The sequence below is a fragment of the Colossoma macropomum genome, unplaced genomic scaffold, assembly GCF_904425465.1.
Source record: "Colossoma macropomum unplaced genomic scaffold, Colossoma_macropomum, whole genome shotgun sequence".
In the NCBI taxonomy this organism is placed as follows: domain Eukaryota; kingdom Metazoa; phylum Chordata; class Actinopteri; order Characiformes; family Serrasalmidae; genus Colossoma; species Colossoma macropomum.
The window spans coordinates 24,830,273-24,848,057 of record NW_023494809.1 but is presented as its reverse complement, the minus strand read 5'-3'; the positions used below and the strand labels follow the sequence as shown (position 1 = coordinate 24,848,057).

Below are 17,785 nucleotides of genomic sequence, written 5' to 3'. Positions count from 1 at the left end.
CAGCTAACATTGTGAGAAAGAAAGAGAGAGAGCACAGCAACACAACACAACAAAAAAGAGTCCAGTCTCAGCCTGATGATGCAATGAAAAATCGTCCCCAACCCTCACAAAACCCAATATTTTGCATATATACGATGTCAGGCTCTGGTCAGGTAGCAGACCTCTGACGCTCACACATACCCCATAGTAGCCAGTGGTGCTCTAGCCCAGTGTTTCTCATCCCAGTCCTTTGATGCCCACCAGATGGTCCATGGTTTTGCTCTCAACACACCCGAGCCATTAAGAACACCTCATACCCAGAGCAGGTGTGCTGCAGCTGGGATACAGCAAAAATGTGGACTGTCTATTGAGTCCTGACAATGTTATTTTGGCCAGAATGATGCAGTGGTTGGTACAGGAGATCTTGGCTACTAAACCAAAATACTATTCACTATGTCATTTGTTGTGAGACCCTCTTCCTGACTGCCATCCGTCCATATGTCACATCTATAAATACTTATATAATTATAGTCAACCTGAAGTCAAAATGGACATTTTTGACCTTGTTAGTTCATATCCTTGGTCATATTAAGCATCATTAAAAAGACAAAATTCTTATTTCTCTGAAATCTTTGTTAGAATTATAGTGACTTTTGCCACCTCTTAACCCTTGTGCGGTGTTCAGGTCTGTGGGATCCATTTTCAATGTTTACCAAAAGAAAAAATGATGATTTATTATTATTTCAACCTCAGATTCCTTCCTTTGCTCATTTTCTGTGAAGAACATATAAAATAACCCATTTTCAGTGTCTTCACTCTGTTCACCCCCCACACATTTATATTACCCATGCGGTGTTGGGTGAACCTGCAGGGAATAAAAGTGTGGAGGTGCTGTGTCTTTCACTCTGTTCTCCTCCTACATGGCCTGCTGTTAGTGTGTGTGTGTGTGTGTGTGTATGTATGTGTGTGTCTGTGTGTGTGAGGGTGGACAACATGGATAGGCTGCTGACTGGCTATAGCTGCTATATACGCTGGCCACTTGTAATTTTAAATATCTGGTATTTTTACATAAACTGTTATGGCTGTGTTGATTTAAAAACAATAATGTGGTGGGTCCATCAGACCACTGAGTAACACACACATAAACACCACACAAGGGTTAATGCCCTCAGACTTTCATTTTTGTTTTTTTTTTTATTATGAGTTGTTTCAGTTGATGAGTGAGGTACTTACATCTGGCAGTATTTGCACTGTTTTCTAATATTTTATATCGCATTGTGATGCTATGAGACCGTGAGGCTGCGAGGCGGGTCAGCTGATGATGGAGCGGCATGCACAGAGACACAGAAACACACACAGTCCGTCTCTTGCTCACACACGTTTGGTAGTTACACTCACACACAGGTTTATTTTAAAGATAACCTGACTTCTTTTGTCCTGAATTCATTTTCTCTTGCTTTTGCTGTGAAAGTGTGAGAAAAGCGAGAGCAATGTGGTTGATAAAATGCTAGACTGTTGACCAATGCTTCGTCTCATCTACATCTTAAAAAAGAAAAAAATTATGTACTAAAATCGAGCTTTCAACAAATAATAAATCGAGTTTCAGAAACTCGATTGTAGTACTTGTAGTACCATTTTTGACCAAAACCATTTATGGTAACTTATTTTTTGCAAAACAGACTGATTCTGCTGACCATCAGAGACTGTATTTGCTTTAGAACGCCTGCTTTTCACACTACAATCAAATTATGAAGGATAAAATCATGTCCCGTCCACAACTTTTCCAATTTAAATATCCCGTTTCACTTGGAAATATATCACTTTAAGAAATAAAAATGCATTCTGAACTTTGGCACAGGAGTAGGTGTAGGATGTAGGTTTAGGGTTAAAGTTTAAGGTTAGGTTTGGGGTTAGATTTAATAGAATCTTTCACACTCAACTTCAAGTTCAGTTGCATTAAACAGATATTTAGTTGAATGCAACTTAAAAACAGTCTGAGCATCTACAAAAAATCTACAGTGCGCTATCAAATAAAGTGTTACCGTTGTTTTTAAGTGTACCTCAGACAGTGTGTTCGGCGGTCAGTTCCGTTTTGTTTTTTGACATTTAAAGCATACACAGGAGCTGCATTTAGCGTTGATGATAACAGAAGCATGGTGTTGTTTGAAATGAATTATTTCTCACCTTTTGTTTAGCTAAGTGAAACACATTTCGGCAAAGTTTAGAGAAATTAAGCCGAAAGTGTGAATTCTGAACAATCCATACCACGATTGTTTTTGTAGAACAGAAAAGTCAGAAATGTGTCACTTTGTGAACGTGTCGACAGATTGTACATCAATTATGCATGTAATTTATTATACAACTAACAATGTGATTAATTATGTAATTACATTTAAGAAGTATAAAGCAAAACAGCTGTAATGGCTCTTGACCTCACCAGCCGCTGCTTTATTAGGCTGAGCTCAGGCTATAATGTTTTCAGAGCTGCGTGTATGTGTTTGCGTGTTTGCGCGTGTGTGCGTGTGTGCGTGTGTGTGTGTGCGTGTGTGTGTGTGTGTGAGTGTGTGGGGTGGTTTAGTGGTTTAGTGCTCTCTCTCTCTCTTTCTCTGTCTGTCTGTCACTCTCTCTGTCTCTCTGTCTCTCTCTCCCTCTCCCTGTACCTCTCATTTTTTTTCTCTCTCATTCTCTGGAGTTTGTGCTGGGAATGCTGTGTTTGTCTGGGCTGAGTGGTCAGGCCGGTTCGGGTCAGCACACGTCCACTGCAGAGCTACAGTATAAATAGCTCTGAGAGTGCAGGGAACAGAAATGCAAGCACAGTGGGTCCTCATACAGAGACCATACACAACCAGCCAGAGGTGAAAAGCAACAAATTACTAACAGACTGCTATAATATTTATGAACATAAAATATATCATCAAACTTTTTCAAACAACTATAGTTTTTTTCATTGTACCTTCAAATACTGCACACAGAAATAATAGTCTGTAGGTTTGGTAGAAATGTAGGAATGCTGCATAAAACCAAATTTGACCAATTAAGTTTCAAAGATGAAAGATTTCATATTCTTACATAAAAAATTCAGCGTGCAATAAACTAATCTTAATTATTAAAATTGAAATATTATTCTTAGACTTGTGTTTATATCCAGTTATTTTTTCAGTTTAGTCATTCTATAAGCAGTTATTTAAGATGTGATTCATAGACAGAAGTTTCAAAATATTTGGGACAGTATGTGAAATGCAAATAAAAATAGAAAGCAGTGAGTGCGTTTACATGCACTCAATATTCGGATCAAAAGTCAGATTTACGCAGTTATCTGATTATTCAAATGGTCATGTAAACAGCATAGTCTGATTTCTTAGATCAGAGTAAGGTCTAGAAATCTGATTAAGAAATCCAATAAAGAGAACTTGTTTTTTAGGTCAGTAATCAGATTTGTCAGTGTATGTAAACTCTTACTCTGATTTCTTTCGGATTTCTCAGTCTGCACATGTGCGAAAACAGACAGCGGTGCCAGAAATAAGCAAGCAGCAAAACACTTTTGGAGCGACGCTGAAACTTCTTTTTTCCTTTTTAGCCCAAATAACATCTCTTATTTTCATAAACAGATTCGACATCAGATTCAAAAACAGTGTACGTTTACAAAACTATAATGAAGTTGATAAAGTAAAACTACAGATCAGAGTGGATTTACAAATCACTGCTTTGTATTTATTTGCATTTCATATCTCTGCTGTCAGGACAAAACCTCATATCTCAATTTTTGTCATTTTTAATTTTTTGGCATAATTCGAAAGAGGCAGTTGCCCTTTATGTTGTCACAAAATTTTATGATGAATGGACCAACAGAAATGGTCCAAATTTACTTCCATTAAAAGTTAAGAGCGCTTTTCCTTCTCCTGTAAAGTTATGTTTTTGGAAACATGAGGTTTTGTTCCGACAGCGGCGATATACTGTCCCAACATTTTTGGAATTGAGTTTTGTAGAACCTGATGTAGAACCAAACTTTAAAAATGCATAAAGAACTTTCTGGAGTTTTGATATTTTGCATGGTTGCATGAATTAAGTAGCAGTCTTGAATGCTTTGAATGGAAATAACCCAGACCGCTGAGAGCAGTGTGAATAATATGTCACCTGTGTTTATTATGCAGTAGATGTCTGCGATAGTCGCAATGTGGAATGCTAATGAGAGGCTAATGTGTCTGTTTTGTGTGTGTGTGTGTGTGTGTGTGTTTGTGTGACCAGCCCCCTTGTGCTGTGTATGCTCTCCGTTGCAGTGCCGACGGGCAGGTCATTCACAGGGCAGAGAACACCGCAGAACGGCTTTCTTTACAAAACACACAAAGAAATTGGAATGAAATCCTTTTATTCTCCCGTCTGCTCTTTCTTTTGCCTTTCTCACACACACTCTCTGTGCCCTGAGAGAAGCAGGCGAGGAGTGACATTGTTAACCGCGGGACCTCCAGAGTAGGCTGCTTGTTTTTCACGGGGGGAAGATTACAGAGCGAAGCCTTTTTTTACACAGGCTTTAAATGGTTCCTATGGGAAAGAGACCATCTTTCTCTCTCTCTATCTCTCTCCCTCTCACTCTCCCTCTCTCTCTCCCTCTCTCTCCTCTCTCTCTTTCTCTCCTCTCTCTCTCTCCTCTCTCTCTCCTCATCTCTTTTGCTTGCTCTTTCAATTCAGTTCACTGTCACTTTATTGGCATGCCTGCATCTAGTACATAAGGAATTATGGCTCGCAGAGGTGATATGGCTTTAACTACTTAGAAAAAGCAATAATTAGGGCTGTCAAACAGTTAAAGTAATGAATCGCTATTAATCACACTTTTTCATGTAGTAAAACACCTTTAATCGCATTTGTCTTATTTGCCCAAATTTGACTCTCAGTAAAGTTCAAAAAAAGTGCATTTTGCTATGGCAATGTAAGTGGACAAAATCAGTTTTATCAAAATGCATTTATTTCTTACTGGACATCATGTATATGCAGCGTTCACATGAACATGACAATCATGTGCTTTCAAAAGGGTTTCCAGTTTTCATCACCAACATCTAGTGAAAGTGGTAGCCATGTGAGGCCAGATGTCATCTCACAACAAGAATGCAAATTTTAGGCTAATATATATATGGTTATATAGACTTATTAGGGTGGGAACAGTCTGAGTGTGAAATTTTGAAATCAGTTCAACACCTTGTGAAGATGGCACTCAAAGTAGGGGGCGATGGTCAACACTGTCTGATTGACCTCAAGCCTGTCGTTAGCCCATGTATGTTATGTAAGTTAGCATGGCTGGATAGTCTTCCCAAAAAACTTCAGTTAAACATGTAGATATGTGTTGCGTATGTGGAGAACGCATTACATATATCAAAATGTGCAGCACGTGTGAAATATCTCTGTAGTATAAAGATTTTTTGCTTTTTCTCTCTTTAATGTTTATGTTGTTAATTCATCACCATTCCCATGTGCAATATAATCAGTATTTCATGTGCAATATTCCATGTGCAATTCGGGTAAAATATCCTTACAGTGTACATTTTTTTGTATTTTTATTTATAATGTTTATACTGTTAATTTTGATTTGTAAGATTTTTTATCTTCAGTATTATATATTTTGTCTTTACAGCAATAAGTAACAAACTGTAACCTTGTTAAGTAATTAACGAGGTTAATTACCTTATTTATTCATTCTTTTCTTGTTACTTCTTTTCAAGAGTGCCTTGTTATCTCTTTGCTGCTGTAGCACTGGGAATTTCACCGTTGTGGGACTAATAAAGGATTATCTTAAAAATAAAAAGTCCTTTTTGCAAGGTTCTGTTAGGTATTGACAGCATTTCACTAGCTAGCTTGTTTTGCTTGCATTTTTAATGCCTCTACATGCTAACTGAGCACAAACTAGAAGAATCTGGGGGTGGGTTTTACAGGGGGTTCCCTTGTTAGCAGTGAATTTTGCTGCAATTCAGCATCAAAAGTCCCAGACGTGTATTCCTGGCACAAGATCATATCTGGTCCCACGAGACTTTGGCTGATATATATGGTTTATATATACAATCAGTGCTTCTAACTCCTAAGTGATTGTAGCCTCTCGCTCTCGCTCTTGCTCTCATTCATACAGCTCGTGGATAGGTTACCTACAACAAACTTGTTGGCAGTCTATCCAACTTACCACAAACCAATCCACCAACATTCCCAGGCTTTGAAAACATCTTCATTCTCTAACATTTCTACGATTTGCTGCAGGCAACCGCAAAAGGATAACTATTGGCACACTACTACTGAAGGGTTGTCCCATTTCATAGGGAATTATTTCAACCACTACCCCTTGTAACTCAGTGGCACTCAAAAACAAGGGGTAGGGGTAAAAATAAGAAATAAGATTGAGCCTTGGAGCCTTTTTAACCCTCAATGTTGCTTCCCTAAAGAATTAAGTGATCATGAAAAGGTTCGGAGGTTCCACCATTGTTGTTTGCTTTTGGGATCTGAAGGAGTGTTTGGACCCAGAACGGCTATTACGTCACACGCGGCATCAGACTTGAAAAGCAGATGAATGGTTAATCGTGTCAAGCTAGTAAAACACACTAACGGCATTAAAACTAATGGTGTCATTATTAAAATGTCGTGTTAACTGTATTAATTAAAATAACAGTGAAGATGTGTTTATGAGGACAACAATATTAAATGCTTTTTATCTCTCTCATTCTCAAGTAATTAGAAGTCAGTGTTTCCTCCTAATTTCAAGCTCTCTGTCTACCGAAAGCAGGGGAGGAATGTCGGACTATTAACAGCATTCAGCCCCCCATTCCGCCTCAGCTATTTCTCTCCTCAGAAACTACAGGGTCCATTTCTCGCTCGCTCTCTCTTCCTCTATCTCGCTGCCCTATTGAAGAGAGAGGAAATGAAAGGGTCAGATTCTTCTGCTGGCTCTATTCACTTCAGTTTATTTATGTTGTGTCTAAAGGTGAAACAAAAAGCTCTGAGGTGTGCGTCACTGCCACCGCTGTCATAGCTGCAGCCGCGTCCATATTATCAGCCCATCAGTGACTAATGGTCTTCTTAGTCACCTAAGATTCTGTCAATGGACTAATTGCATTCATTTGTTTACTTATTTGTTTGTTTATACAAATGTATTAAAGGTGTTGAGATGACTTGCTATTTGCATTCAAATTGTAGATTAATGATGTGGAGCTGATGCATATTGGTCATATGTCTCAGCAAGATGTTTTGCTATTATATTTATAGCTAATGTGTTTGTCCGATTGCAAAATGCCTGTTTACAAAAGTTCCAGCTTTAAGTGATTTTTAATCCATTATTAAAATTTTCAAGTGAGGAACACTCAGGGCCCTAAAGGCCTTCAGAGGAGGCAATTTAGCATGTCCAATTAGCTTAACTGCATGTTTTTGGACTGTGGGAGGAAACCGGAGTACCCGGAGGAAACCCACGCAGACATGGGAGAACAGGCAAACTCCACACAGAAACGACCCTGGTCGCCCGGCCGGGAATCGAACCCAGGCCATTCTTGCTGTGAGGCGCCAGCGCCACCCACTGCGCCACCGTGCCGCCCTTACTGTAATAATATTCATGTTTAATTTTTAAGTTGTTTTTGGAAGCAAAACACTTAAAATCTTGAAACGGCCATCTAGGACCCAGCTAGGTGGGACCGATTTAGTGAGAAAACACATCACTCTAGTCCTTTTAGAAATCCTAGTTAACTCATTGAATACTAATATACAAGGGACATCTCTGAAAAAGATGTTGTCTAGATGGCAGCATATGTTGCTCCAAATGTGTATGTGTATTAATGGTACCTTCGCAGATGCAAGTTACCCAATAATAACCCCTTGACAGACCCTGCCTTTTGAACTATTTTTTTGGTAACAGTCGGGATGGTTCTTTTTCTCTTTGGCTCTTGGAACATGATATCCATTATTTCCAAAACTAATTTGAAAGGTAGACTCATGACTTTGGTGGACAGAGCTTTAGCCCATAGAAGTCAGCGGTGTTTCTCAATGTAGTTCATATTTGGCTTCTACTTTGCGTAGCAGAGTCTTGTATTTGTAGATGCAGCAAAGTGACAGGAGTTCTCTAAAGTATTCAGAAGCAACATTGCAGTCGTGCAACCATGCATTTTTATAAACTTTTGGACTATTTACTCATACACAGTCACGATAGCATCACCTGTTACCTAGTCACTGTTTACTTGTGGAAAGTTCCAAAACAGGTGTCTTTGATCATTCCACAAACTTCTCAGTCTTACGTTGTCCCATCCCAACTTTTTTGGAATGGATTGCAGGCCTCGAATTTGGAATTAGCATATATTTACAAAAAAGGTGAAAAGTATTAAATATCTATGTTCTTTGTGCTGTTTTCAATTAAATGCATGTAAAATGACTGCTTTTTCTTTATTTTATTATTATTATTATTATTATTATTATTATTATCATTGCAATGTATCTACTGTCTCAGCTTTTTTGGAATCGGGTTTGTAAGTCAAAGGCCAGTTGAGCATTTAACCTGGATTTACAGTGGACCATAAAATAAAGTGTACTCTGGGGCAGCCTGGGGCATCTCTTTTTGTAACGCATCAGCTAAACTTCTCTGCCTCTCTCTCTTTCTCTCTGTCTCTCCTCCAGATGACTTGTGCGAGTCCGTATCTGGAGCCCAAGCATGGCCGCTTGTCATCCACCGAGACCTCCCAGTCGCGCTCCTCTCATGAGGAGTATCGCTCTGAGCCTCCAGGGGGTGGCAGCAGCAGTGGCGGTGGCTCTCCTGCCCGCAAGTCGGCCAGCCAGCGGCGCTCCTGGCAGGACCTGATTGAGACGCCGCTGACCAGCTCGGGGCTACACTACTTGCAGACGCTGCCTCTGGAGGATGCCGTGTTCTGCGAGCCGGGTGTGGGTCTGTCCCCCGAATATAGACGCCAGTCCACGCTGCCCGCCCAGCGCACACTCCTGCAGGAGCACTACGGCCCCTTCCCCATGGCTGAGGGCGAGAGGCTGCGAGACCCTGTGACCGCAGGAGGAAAACCCCGCAGCTTCACACTGCCACGGGACAGCGGCCTGCATGCCCTCCTCACACCCTCCTCCAGCATGGCCGAGCAGCGGGACCCCCAGCGCAGGGAGCTGAGTCGAAGCCACTGCATCGACAACGGTGGGTTTTCACTACTGTAATGTTGTTGCTGCCCTTTTCATTGGGAAAATACAAGAACAGCTAAAATATGTTACATCAGGCTAGTTTTTCAGCCTTTTAAATGTGTCTAAACAACTTTATTATCTCACAGAATTTCTCCTGAACTAACGTGACTTTAGATCAAAACAAACATGGCAGACGAGATCGAGGCTTAGAGTGCTGTAGCAGTTATGAGTGGGTGTCGCTGTGAAAAGCTATCTTTTAGTTTTCAAGTTGATAAGAATAAAATATGTTTTATTCTAATGTTTAATTAGGCTCAGTACTCAGTTCAGTTCGGCTCCCACTGGTTAGGAGTCCTTAACAGATGATGTCAACCCTGAATTTCATATGAGGCAGTCGGCGTCGTGCCCAGTCAGGATGTCCACGACTGGAATGTTACTAGATGTAAAGGATTAAGACTGGATTATGCACACCCCACACCACAGGATAATCTGAAAGGGTCATTGTTTATGACCAGCCACAACCACCTCAACAATAATGCTAATTCCTGCTACTTTTCCTGTGAGATTTCTAATAGTGTGCTAGCGCTAATCTAACACTGCTGAACATGAACATTATAACCACAGAGAACACACATCTACTCATTTTCATGCAAAATTACTGTTTATTTACTGAATTTAACATACTGGGGAAACATAAACCATAAACTGTGGCCTGTGCAAAAGTTAAGGTACATCTTATATTGTATATATTTTTTTCCAATATATTTAACTCAATTTAAGCAAGTAAACAGATGTTGTGAAAAATAAGTATAACTTTTGCATATGTCTGTATTTTACCTTGTATGTAACAGTTTTACAGTGAGTCTTTACGTAAAGAAACTTGGCACTGTTTTCTAACTTCTAGAAGGCCTAGAGTGACATTTTTCTCACTACATTGACCCCCTTACTGAAATCAATGTTATTGTTTAACATATAAGGCCTTTAAACCAGCTCCTGAAGGCCTAGCCAATGGGAGATCTTGCTTGACTATATCCATGTAGATACCATGGAGAAAAAAATCTTGATTGGAAATATTTTCGTTGGCCATTTAAAGATTTTAACCCTTTTTTTTCCCCAACCAAAACTATTAAAAGGGTGCATTAATACCCAGTAGTTGCAGAGTTTATAAATAGCAAGGTTTTACTATAAATATTGTAATATAATAAAACTGAAAATTACAGACGTGTTTTTTTTTTTATCTCACAGAAATCTTTAGGCCTTCTCTGAAGGCACAGAGGGCCCTGAGGCTTGACTCAGTATATTTTATTCATGTGGAAATGATGTGTATATTTGAATTAAGTAAATTCATACAGGCAACCACTGCTACAAGACTAAAACATAGTGTTATTCTAAAATCTAAGCTGTTCAGTAGTAAATCTCTTGAGCAAGCGCACATTTAGAAGCAAAAGAGAAAGTTGTTTGCTGTTGTTCTGTTAGAGAGAACATTTATTATTAATGCTAGCTCCTGTTATTAGGCGTAAGCCCGTGTATGTGATGGTATTACAAAGAGCAGCGCCGGCAAGCCCAGGATTGTGAGAAGATATTGCAGTCTGGCTGTGAAGCAGGTCTTTGTATATTAGTTTGTATCGTGTGCTGTGTACCACAGTCAACTCCAGAGACTTTGGCAAACAGCGAAAAGCAGCTATTTATGCCTTGTGATCTATTTTTCTCCTTTAATAACGTGATTTCTCAATTGCTGGTGTTGCATTTATGTTGATATGTAAGAAACATGACTTAACAGATCCAAAAACAGCTTTGAGCAGCAATATACTTCACACAACGGTCACCTTTTATTGTTACTCAAATGAATAAATAATAACCTCTGAGCAATTAAGGCAACATGATGCTTCTTGTATAGCATCATAGACAACATGGTAGCACACAGAAAGCTCTACTTCCACACATTCTTAGAAAGAACTAGGGATGCAGTGGTACACGGTATATTGTCAAACCATTCGATGCGGTTCAATATGCACATCTAAACCGCAGTATTAGAATATATTAGTCATTTTCCTATAATTTCCAAAACTTGTTTATTGCACTGTGGACAACAACGTAGCTATAGCAAACGCTACTGAGACAGAGAGAAGTTAAGGCCACAACACACCGAACGCACCACATCACGTCACGCAAAATCTTTGTTTTTACTGGAGATATGCACAGAGCCAGTTTACGAGGAGCCTGGCCACTTCCTATTTCCACTGTTATATCAAAAACATAACTGCAAAACAGCAGAGGGCACCCACGAGCAATCCTCAATGAATGGCACAGCGGCTAAAAATGAAAGTTAAAATAATTTCTAATCACTCGCCCAGAACTTTCCTTTAATTTTAGAAAGTAGAAGGATGTATTTCACTAAAAAAGCAAAGAAAACTCACCTGTATGTTTCCTTTTTTTCTACAGCAAACGGGTTTTCGTCAGCAGAACGCTGGTATTACTGCTTCTGAGTGCTGATTGGTTGGTGAGCGGAGCAGTTCATTGGCTGTTCGCACTCATTGGCGTCATGAAGGCGCCGTTCTATACTTGAGTTTAAAAGCTCTTAAAAATATAACAGCAGTGTTAAAATGTTTTATGCTGTTCTGTGTTCAGTTTATGAATGTATTCTTTTATATTAAAAATGTTTAAGCATTTATAAACTATAATTTTGCTCAAATGCTTCACCTTAACCCATTCATTTTGGACTCACTCGGGAGCGCCCTCTGGCGTTTGAGAAACCCGGAAGACATGACAGAGCGGTAATTCTCCTCTCTACAAGTTCTCTGGTATGCACAAAGGCACCGGAGCTCGAGTCAATGTGCAGTGGTGCTAGCGACTCCGGCGCGTCTTTTAGCTAAACAGACAAATGCTAATGGTACGTTACCTAAGCTAATGTTACTAGCCTAGCCTTTTTCAGCTTGTGTCTTTCAGTTTGAAAACAGCCAGCTGGTGAAGAGGCAGTAAACGGATGCCAAGCGTGAAAAGTGATTCTGAACACCTTATTTCATTCGATTTGTATAAGTAGAATGTAAAAATAAACTTGAGCCTGGCTATTATTGGCTCTCCCTGCCGGCAGTCTATAGCAGCGCTCTGCTACATGATGCTGTGCAGCCAGGCGCATCCGGTGTGCGGTGGCCTTTACAGTGTCCCCTTCAGCACACATTTCAGCAGCAAAGTAATTCTCAAACTCTATGAAACATCACGGAGAGAAATTGAAAACAGACTGATTCAGACACGCTATCTAGCTCTCTTTGATTATTTAAAATAGAGAAGGCAAAGTACCTACAGGTTGTCAAAGCTAAGAAGCTCTTTTAATTTTAATTAGTTTTTTCCCTTGATTTCATACAGAAACAGAAACCAGGCCTAGTCAGTCATGCTGCCCCAATGCTGGCCCAGAAACTGTGATACATACCAAACCGTGGAGCCACTTTACTGATGCTTTCGTAGAAAGAACTGTACCTTTCATGGTATAAATCGCTGCTGTCAGGACAAAACCTTGTGTCTCTGATTTTTGTAATTTTCCAGTTTTTGGTATAATATGAAAATGCCTTTACATTGTTTGTAAATTTCATGATGATTGAACCAAAAGAAACGGCCCAAAATAACTTGGAAAAACGTCATGTTCCATTGACTTACATTAAAAGTAAAGTATGTTTTTTCCTTCTCCTGTAAAGTTACCTTTTTGAAGATACGAGTTTTTTTTCCAACAGCAGCGAAATGCTGTCACTCGTGTGGTACCCTCGAGCGACGTCTTTAGACAGGGAACGTAGCTGTACCATATTCCAGTGCAGTTAAACATTTATGCATTGATTCCATACATTCAGTCTTAACTGGCTTCAGCTTTTCTACTTTAAGTAGTAACTTCCAGTTTTGTAAATCATATCATATTTATGTCAAATTATATTCCATCAATGTTACTGAAAAAAAAAAAAAATAATTCCACTAAGAGACCTTCCAAACAGGCAGCTACTGTAAAAAGGGTTAATGACCATGCAGACGCTTTGAGGGTACATTTACATTGTTTCAAAATTTAGAGCACAAAAAGTATCTGTGTACAACTGAAGAATATACCAGTAGTGAGACGTTAGATGGCAGGTTGCTAAATGCAAGCGCTCTGCTACTTAAAAAAAACAGGTTCTCATTCCCCCTGAAAGGGCCCAAAAACACGATCACATCTTAATTAAGTTTTAATAGCACAGCTCATTAGGAACAAAATGTAACTAGGGCACTGTGGTACCTTTGATAGGCTGCTGTTTGATTCACACTCAGGCGATCAAGAGAAGTTGTGCAGAAGTAGCTTTTGTTTGTTCCAGGTTTCTGAAATCGTCTTTGTTGAAATCTCTTTTGTGTTATAATCAAGCGTGCAGGAGATGTGGATTCTTTCTGCCACTTTTTCTTTGCTCTCTCTCGCGCTCTCTCTCTCTCTCTCTCTCTCTCTCTCTCTCTCTCTCTCTCTCTCTCTCTCTCTCTCTCTCTCTCGTTCTCTCACTCACTCTCTTACTCCTTTCTCTCTGCTTATTTCTCTCTATCTCTATTTCTGGGGCTCTTTGTTCTGTCTAACTCTCCTTCTTTTTTCCTATCTCTTTCTCACACTGATTTTTTTTCTCTGTTTTCTGTCCTTCATTTCCGTCTCTTTCTCTCCCTCCCTCTACTTTCCCCTCTCTCTATTTCTCTCATCCTCTTTTCTCTCTCTCTGTCCTTCTTTCTGTCAGTCTTTCTGTTTTTTCTGTTCTCTTTCTCTCATCATTTCCCTCTATTTCTCTTTTTTCTCTCTGTTTCTTTGTCCGTCTCAAGTTCAAGTTTGCTTTATTGACATGACAAAATAACTACATTTGTATTGTCAATTGCAACAACTATCAATGATTTATATAATAAAAGATAAAGCAAAATGCTTAATATAATAAATGCATATATGTAAGTCAGTTATATACATTAATGTAAGTCAGTGGACTTTTGATACGAGGTTTTGTTCCAACAGCAGCATCTATATATCATTGTCCATTTTATCAGCTCCACTTACTATATAGGTGCACTTTGTAGTTCTACAATTACAGACTGTAGCCGATCTATTTCTCTGCATACTTTGTTACCCCCCTTTCATCCTGTTCTTCAGTGGTCAGGACCCCCATGGACCCTCACAGAGCAGGTACTATTTGGGTGGTGGATCATTTTCAGTACTGCAGTAACACTGATGTAGTGGTGGTGTGTTAGTGTGTGTTGCGCTGGTTCGAGTGGATCAGACACAGCAGTGCTGCTGGAGTTTTTTAAACACTGTGTCCACTTACTGTCCACTCTATTAGACACTCCTACCTTGTCAGTCCACCTTGTAGATGTAAAGTCAGAGACGATAGCTCATCTGCTGCTGCACAGTTTGTGTTGGTCATCCTCTAGTCCTTCATCAGCGGTCACAGGACACTGTCCACAGGATGCTGTTGGCTGGATGTTTTTGGTTGGTGGACTATTCTCAGTCCAGCAGTGACACTGAGGTGTTTAAAAACTCCAGCAGCACTATACATATACTTATATACATATAAATACTACCCCTTTCTAAAAAGTTGTGCAAAATCTAAATTAAAACAGAATGCAATGATGTGCAAATCATTTAAACCTTATATTTAATTAGAAATAGTACAAAGACAACAGACAGAAATTGAAACTGAGAAATTTTATTGTTTTTTGAAAAAAAAATACGTGCCTATTTTGATTTTAATGCCAGTTTCAAAAAGTTGAGACAGAAGCATGTTTTCCACTGTTCTGCAACACTCGTTTGGGAACCAAGGAGACCAGTTGCTGTAGCTTTGAAAGTGAAATGTTTTCCCGTTCTTGTTTGACCTAGGATTTCAGCTGCTCAACACTTCAGGGTCTCCTTTGTCATATTTTTCATTTCTTAATGAGCCAAATGTTTTTAGTGGTGACAGATCTGGACTACAGGCAGGTCATTTTCGCACCCAGACTCTTTTACTACTGAGCCATGCTGTTGTAATACGTGCAGAATGTGGTTTGGCATTGTCATATTAAAAAAGACGTTGTCTGGATGGCAGCATATGTCACTCCAAAACGTATATATATCGTTCAGCATTAATAGTCCTTTCACAGTCACTCATGCCATGTGCTCTAGTGCACATCTGTGCAGTCACAGATGCTGGCTTTTGAACTGCGCTGATAACAAGTCAGACAGTCCTTCTCCTCTTTAGCCTAGAGGACGTGACATCCATGATTTCCAAAAAGAATTTCAAATGTTGATTTGTTGGACCACAGGACAGTTTTCCACGTTGCCTCAGTCCATCTTAAATGAGCTTGGGCCCAGAGAAGTGGGCAGTGTTTCTGGATCTTGTTTATATATGGTTTCTTCTTTGCATGGTAGAGTTTTGACTTGCATTTGTGGATGCAGTGATGAACTGTGTTCACAGACAGTGGTTTTCAGAAGTTTTTCTGAGCCCATGCAGTGATTTCCTCTACAGAATCATGTCTATTTTTAATGCATTGCCATCTGAGGGGCCTGAAGATCACAGCCATCCAATATTGGTTTTTGTCCTTGTCCTTTGCTTTTAATGATATTATGGACCATAGATGATGATATCCCCAAGTTTATATATACATACATATATATAATATGTGTAGTCATATAAAAATGACATGTATAACATCAAAAACATCATATAACATAATGTTGATTGTCAAATATATCTATATATATATATATATGTATATAAAATTAAGAAGGGAAAAAAACCTTCTTTCTCTGTCGGTTACTTTCTGTTCCCCTTCTCTCTTTCTCTCCCCATCTTTCTCTCTCTCTCTCTCTCTCTCTCTCTCGCTCTGTGTGTGTTGGTGGATGTTTGTGGACAGTTCAGTCTGTTCTTTTGCTTCTTGCTGTTCTGAGATCCTCCACACTCGCTCTCAACACACACACACACACACACACACACACACACCTGCACTCTCTCTCTCATTGTGTTCTCTCACAGAAGCAGCAGTGTGTGTCTTCAGCAGAGGCTCAGGTGAAGCTGTGGGCAGCACTGAGGGGCTGAGAGTCCAAAGCCCCTGCAGCATATTCTCCACTGCACTTTAGGGCTGTGCAGTATGGACAAAAAAACACACTGTGATTAGCTCATCCACACTCCACCTACAAATGTGTTCTTTTGTAGCAACTGTTGCTATGTTGGGCAGACTTTAGAAAACACTGCCAAAATCACTTTCAACCTGATGAGATGTTTTAGCACATTTTTGCAACATAATGTTTGGTTACCAGTTAAATGTGTCTACGTGAACTTCACGTTTCATTTCATCCGTTTGTTCTCTGAGCTCGCCTGAAGACAAAGCCGAAGAAAGTTTTGAAATCAGTCAAATTGTATGGCCACAATTTTTTTCTTATTTAACATTTCTGGTAAATTTGTCTTACTGTTACATGACCACTGAATACAAATTAAATTCTGAAAGAAACAATATGATAATTTCATATGATCAAAGAATTCAGATGACCTCAAATGGCCATCTCAGGAACAAATGTATCATCACTATACACAAAGCAGAACAAATTCTGTGGCACTTTTCCTTAGCATGCTAAATGTAGCATATGGACATAAATTCTAGGTTAAAACGCTTTGCTATGTTTTTGTACCTGATCGAAACCTAATCGAGGTTGGAAACAAGAACTTTACCACTATGCTAATGTGAGCTCAGTTACACCTGATTATTAATTATAATAGCATCAAATATCATGGTATCGTGCCACAAAAAATGCAATATATGATATTGAATTGTATTTTTATCAATCACTGTTCGCAGCACACAGTAAAAATTAATTGATAGAAAAAAGAAACTAATCTAACACATTTAGTGATTAGTTACGAGGCTCTTTTTCATACTGTAGCCTTCTGCCACATCAATATTGTCACAATATTAATTAACAGATACATATAATATAGCAACGGGTATATGTCGTGTAGCCGTACTCCACTCCCCAAGCCCCCCCCCGTGCCCATTTCTCTTGGTGTCGTCTTCATAATGTCTTGATCACGTCTTCTAATCCTCCCTCCTCTCCTTCACTCATCTCCCGCAGAGCACTGAGCACTATATATAAACACAGAGCAGCTCATGATGATGAATATGACCCCCTCCATCTCTCACTCAGTTACTTTCTATATTCATTTTCTCACTGTATCTCTCTCTCTCTCTCTGTCTCTGTCTCTCTCTCATTTTCTGTCCATATCCCTCTCTCACTGTCCTGCTCTTTTTCTGTATACACTTCTCTCTCTCTCTCTCTCTCTCTCTCTCTCTCTGTGTGTGTGTGTGTGGAGGCGGATGATGTTAGTCATCCTCTCAGGCCTGAGCTCCAGCCTGTTCCACCACCTGCTGAAGAGCGTGGAGCAGCAGATCCTATCGATCGTGACTGAGCCACACGACGTCCTCCAGAGGCCAGAGAGAGAGAGAAGGGAGAGAGACTCATTCCTTCACACATATATACACAAACAGCACCAGAGCATAACTGGCCCTCTGGAGGTTTTAACAGCTCTTTAATGGATTAGAAAGAGCAGCGTCTCAGAAAACTTTACCACATTTATTCAGCATTTTCAACAGACTTTTATTGATTTACATGACCAATACAAGTGACCATCTTCTCTAGATATGCTGAATACATATACACAACATCGCCGTCAGCACC

The 17,785-nt window shown here is 39.6% G+C and overlaps 1 protein-coding gene across 2 annotated transcripts in view; it reads left to right on the top strand.

The window, feature by feature from the left end:
* Window positions 1–17,785, top strand: part of cnksr2a (connector enhancer of kinase suppressor of Ras 2a) — a 185,633-nt gene that overhangs the window by 159,368 nt on the left and 8,480 nt on the right. The window contains exons 19-20 of one of the 2 annotated variants that reach the window (XM_036558735.1): window positions 8,608–9,100; window positions 11,611–11,617. In XM_036558735.1, the coding sequence (XP_036414628.1) occupies window positions 8,608–9,100; window positions 11,611–11,617 (500 nt within the window). Of the gene's footprint in view, window positions 1–8,607; window positions 9,125–11,610; window positions 11,618–17,785 lie in introns of both variants that reach the window. The other variant, XM_036558734.1, reaches the window with a different exon arrangement.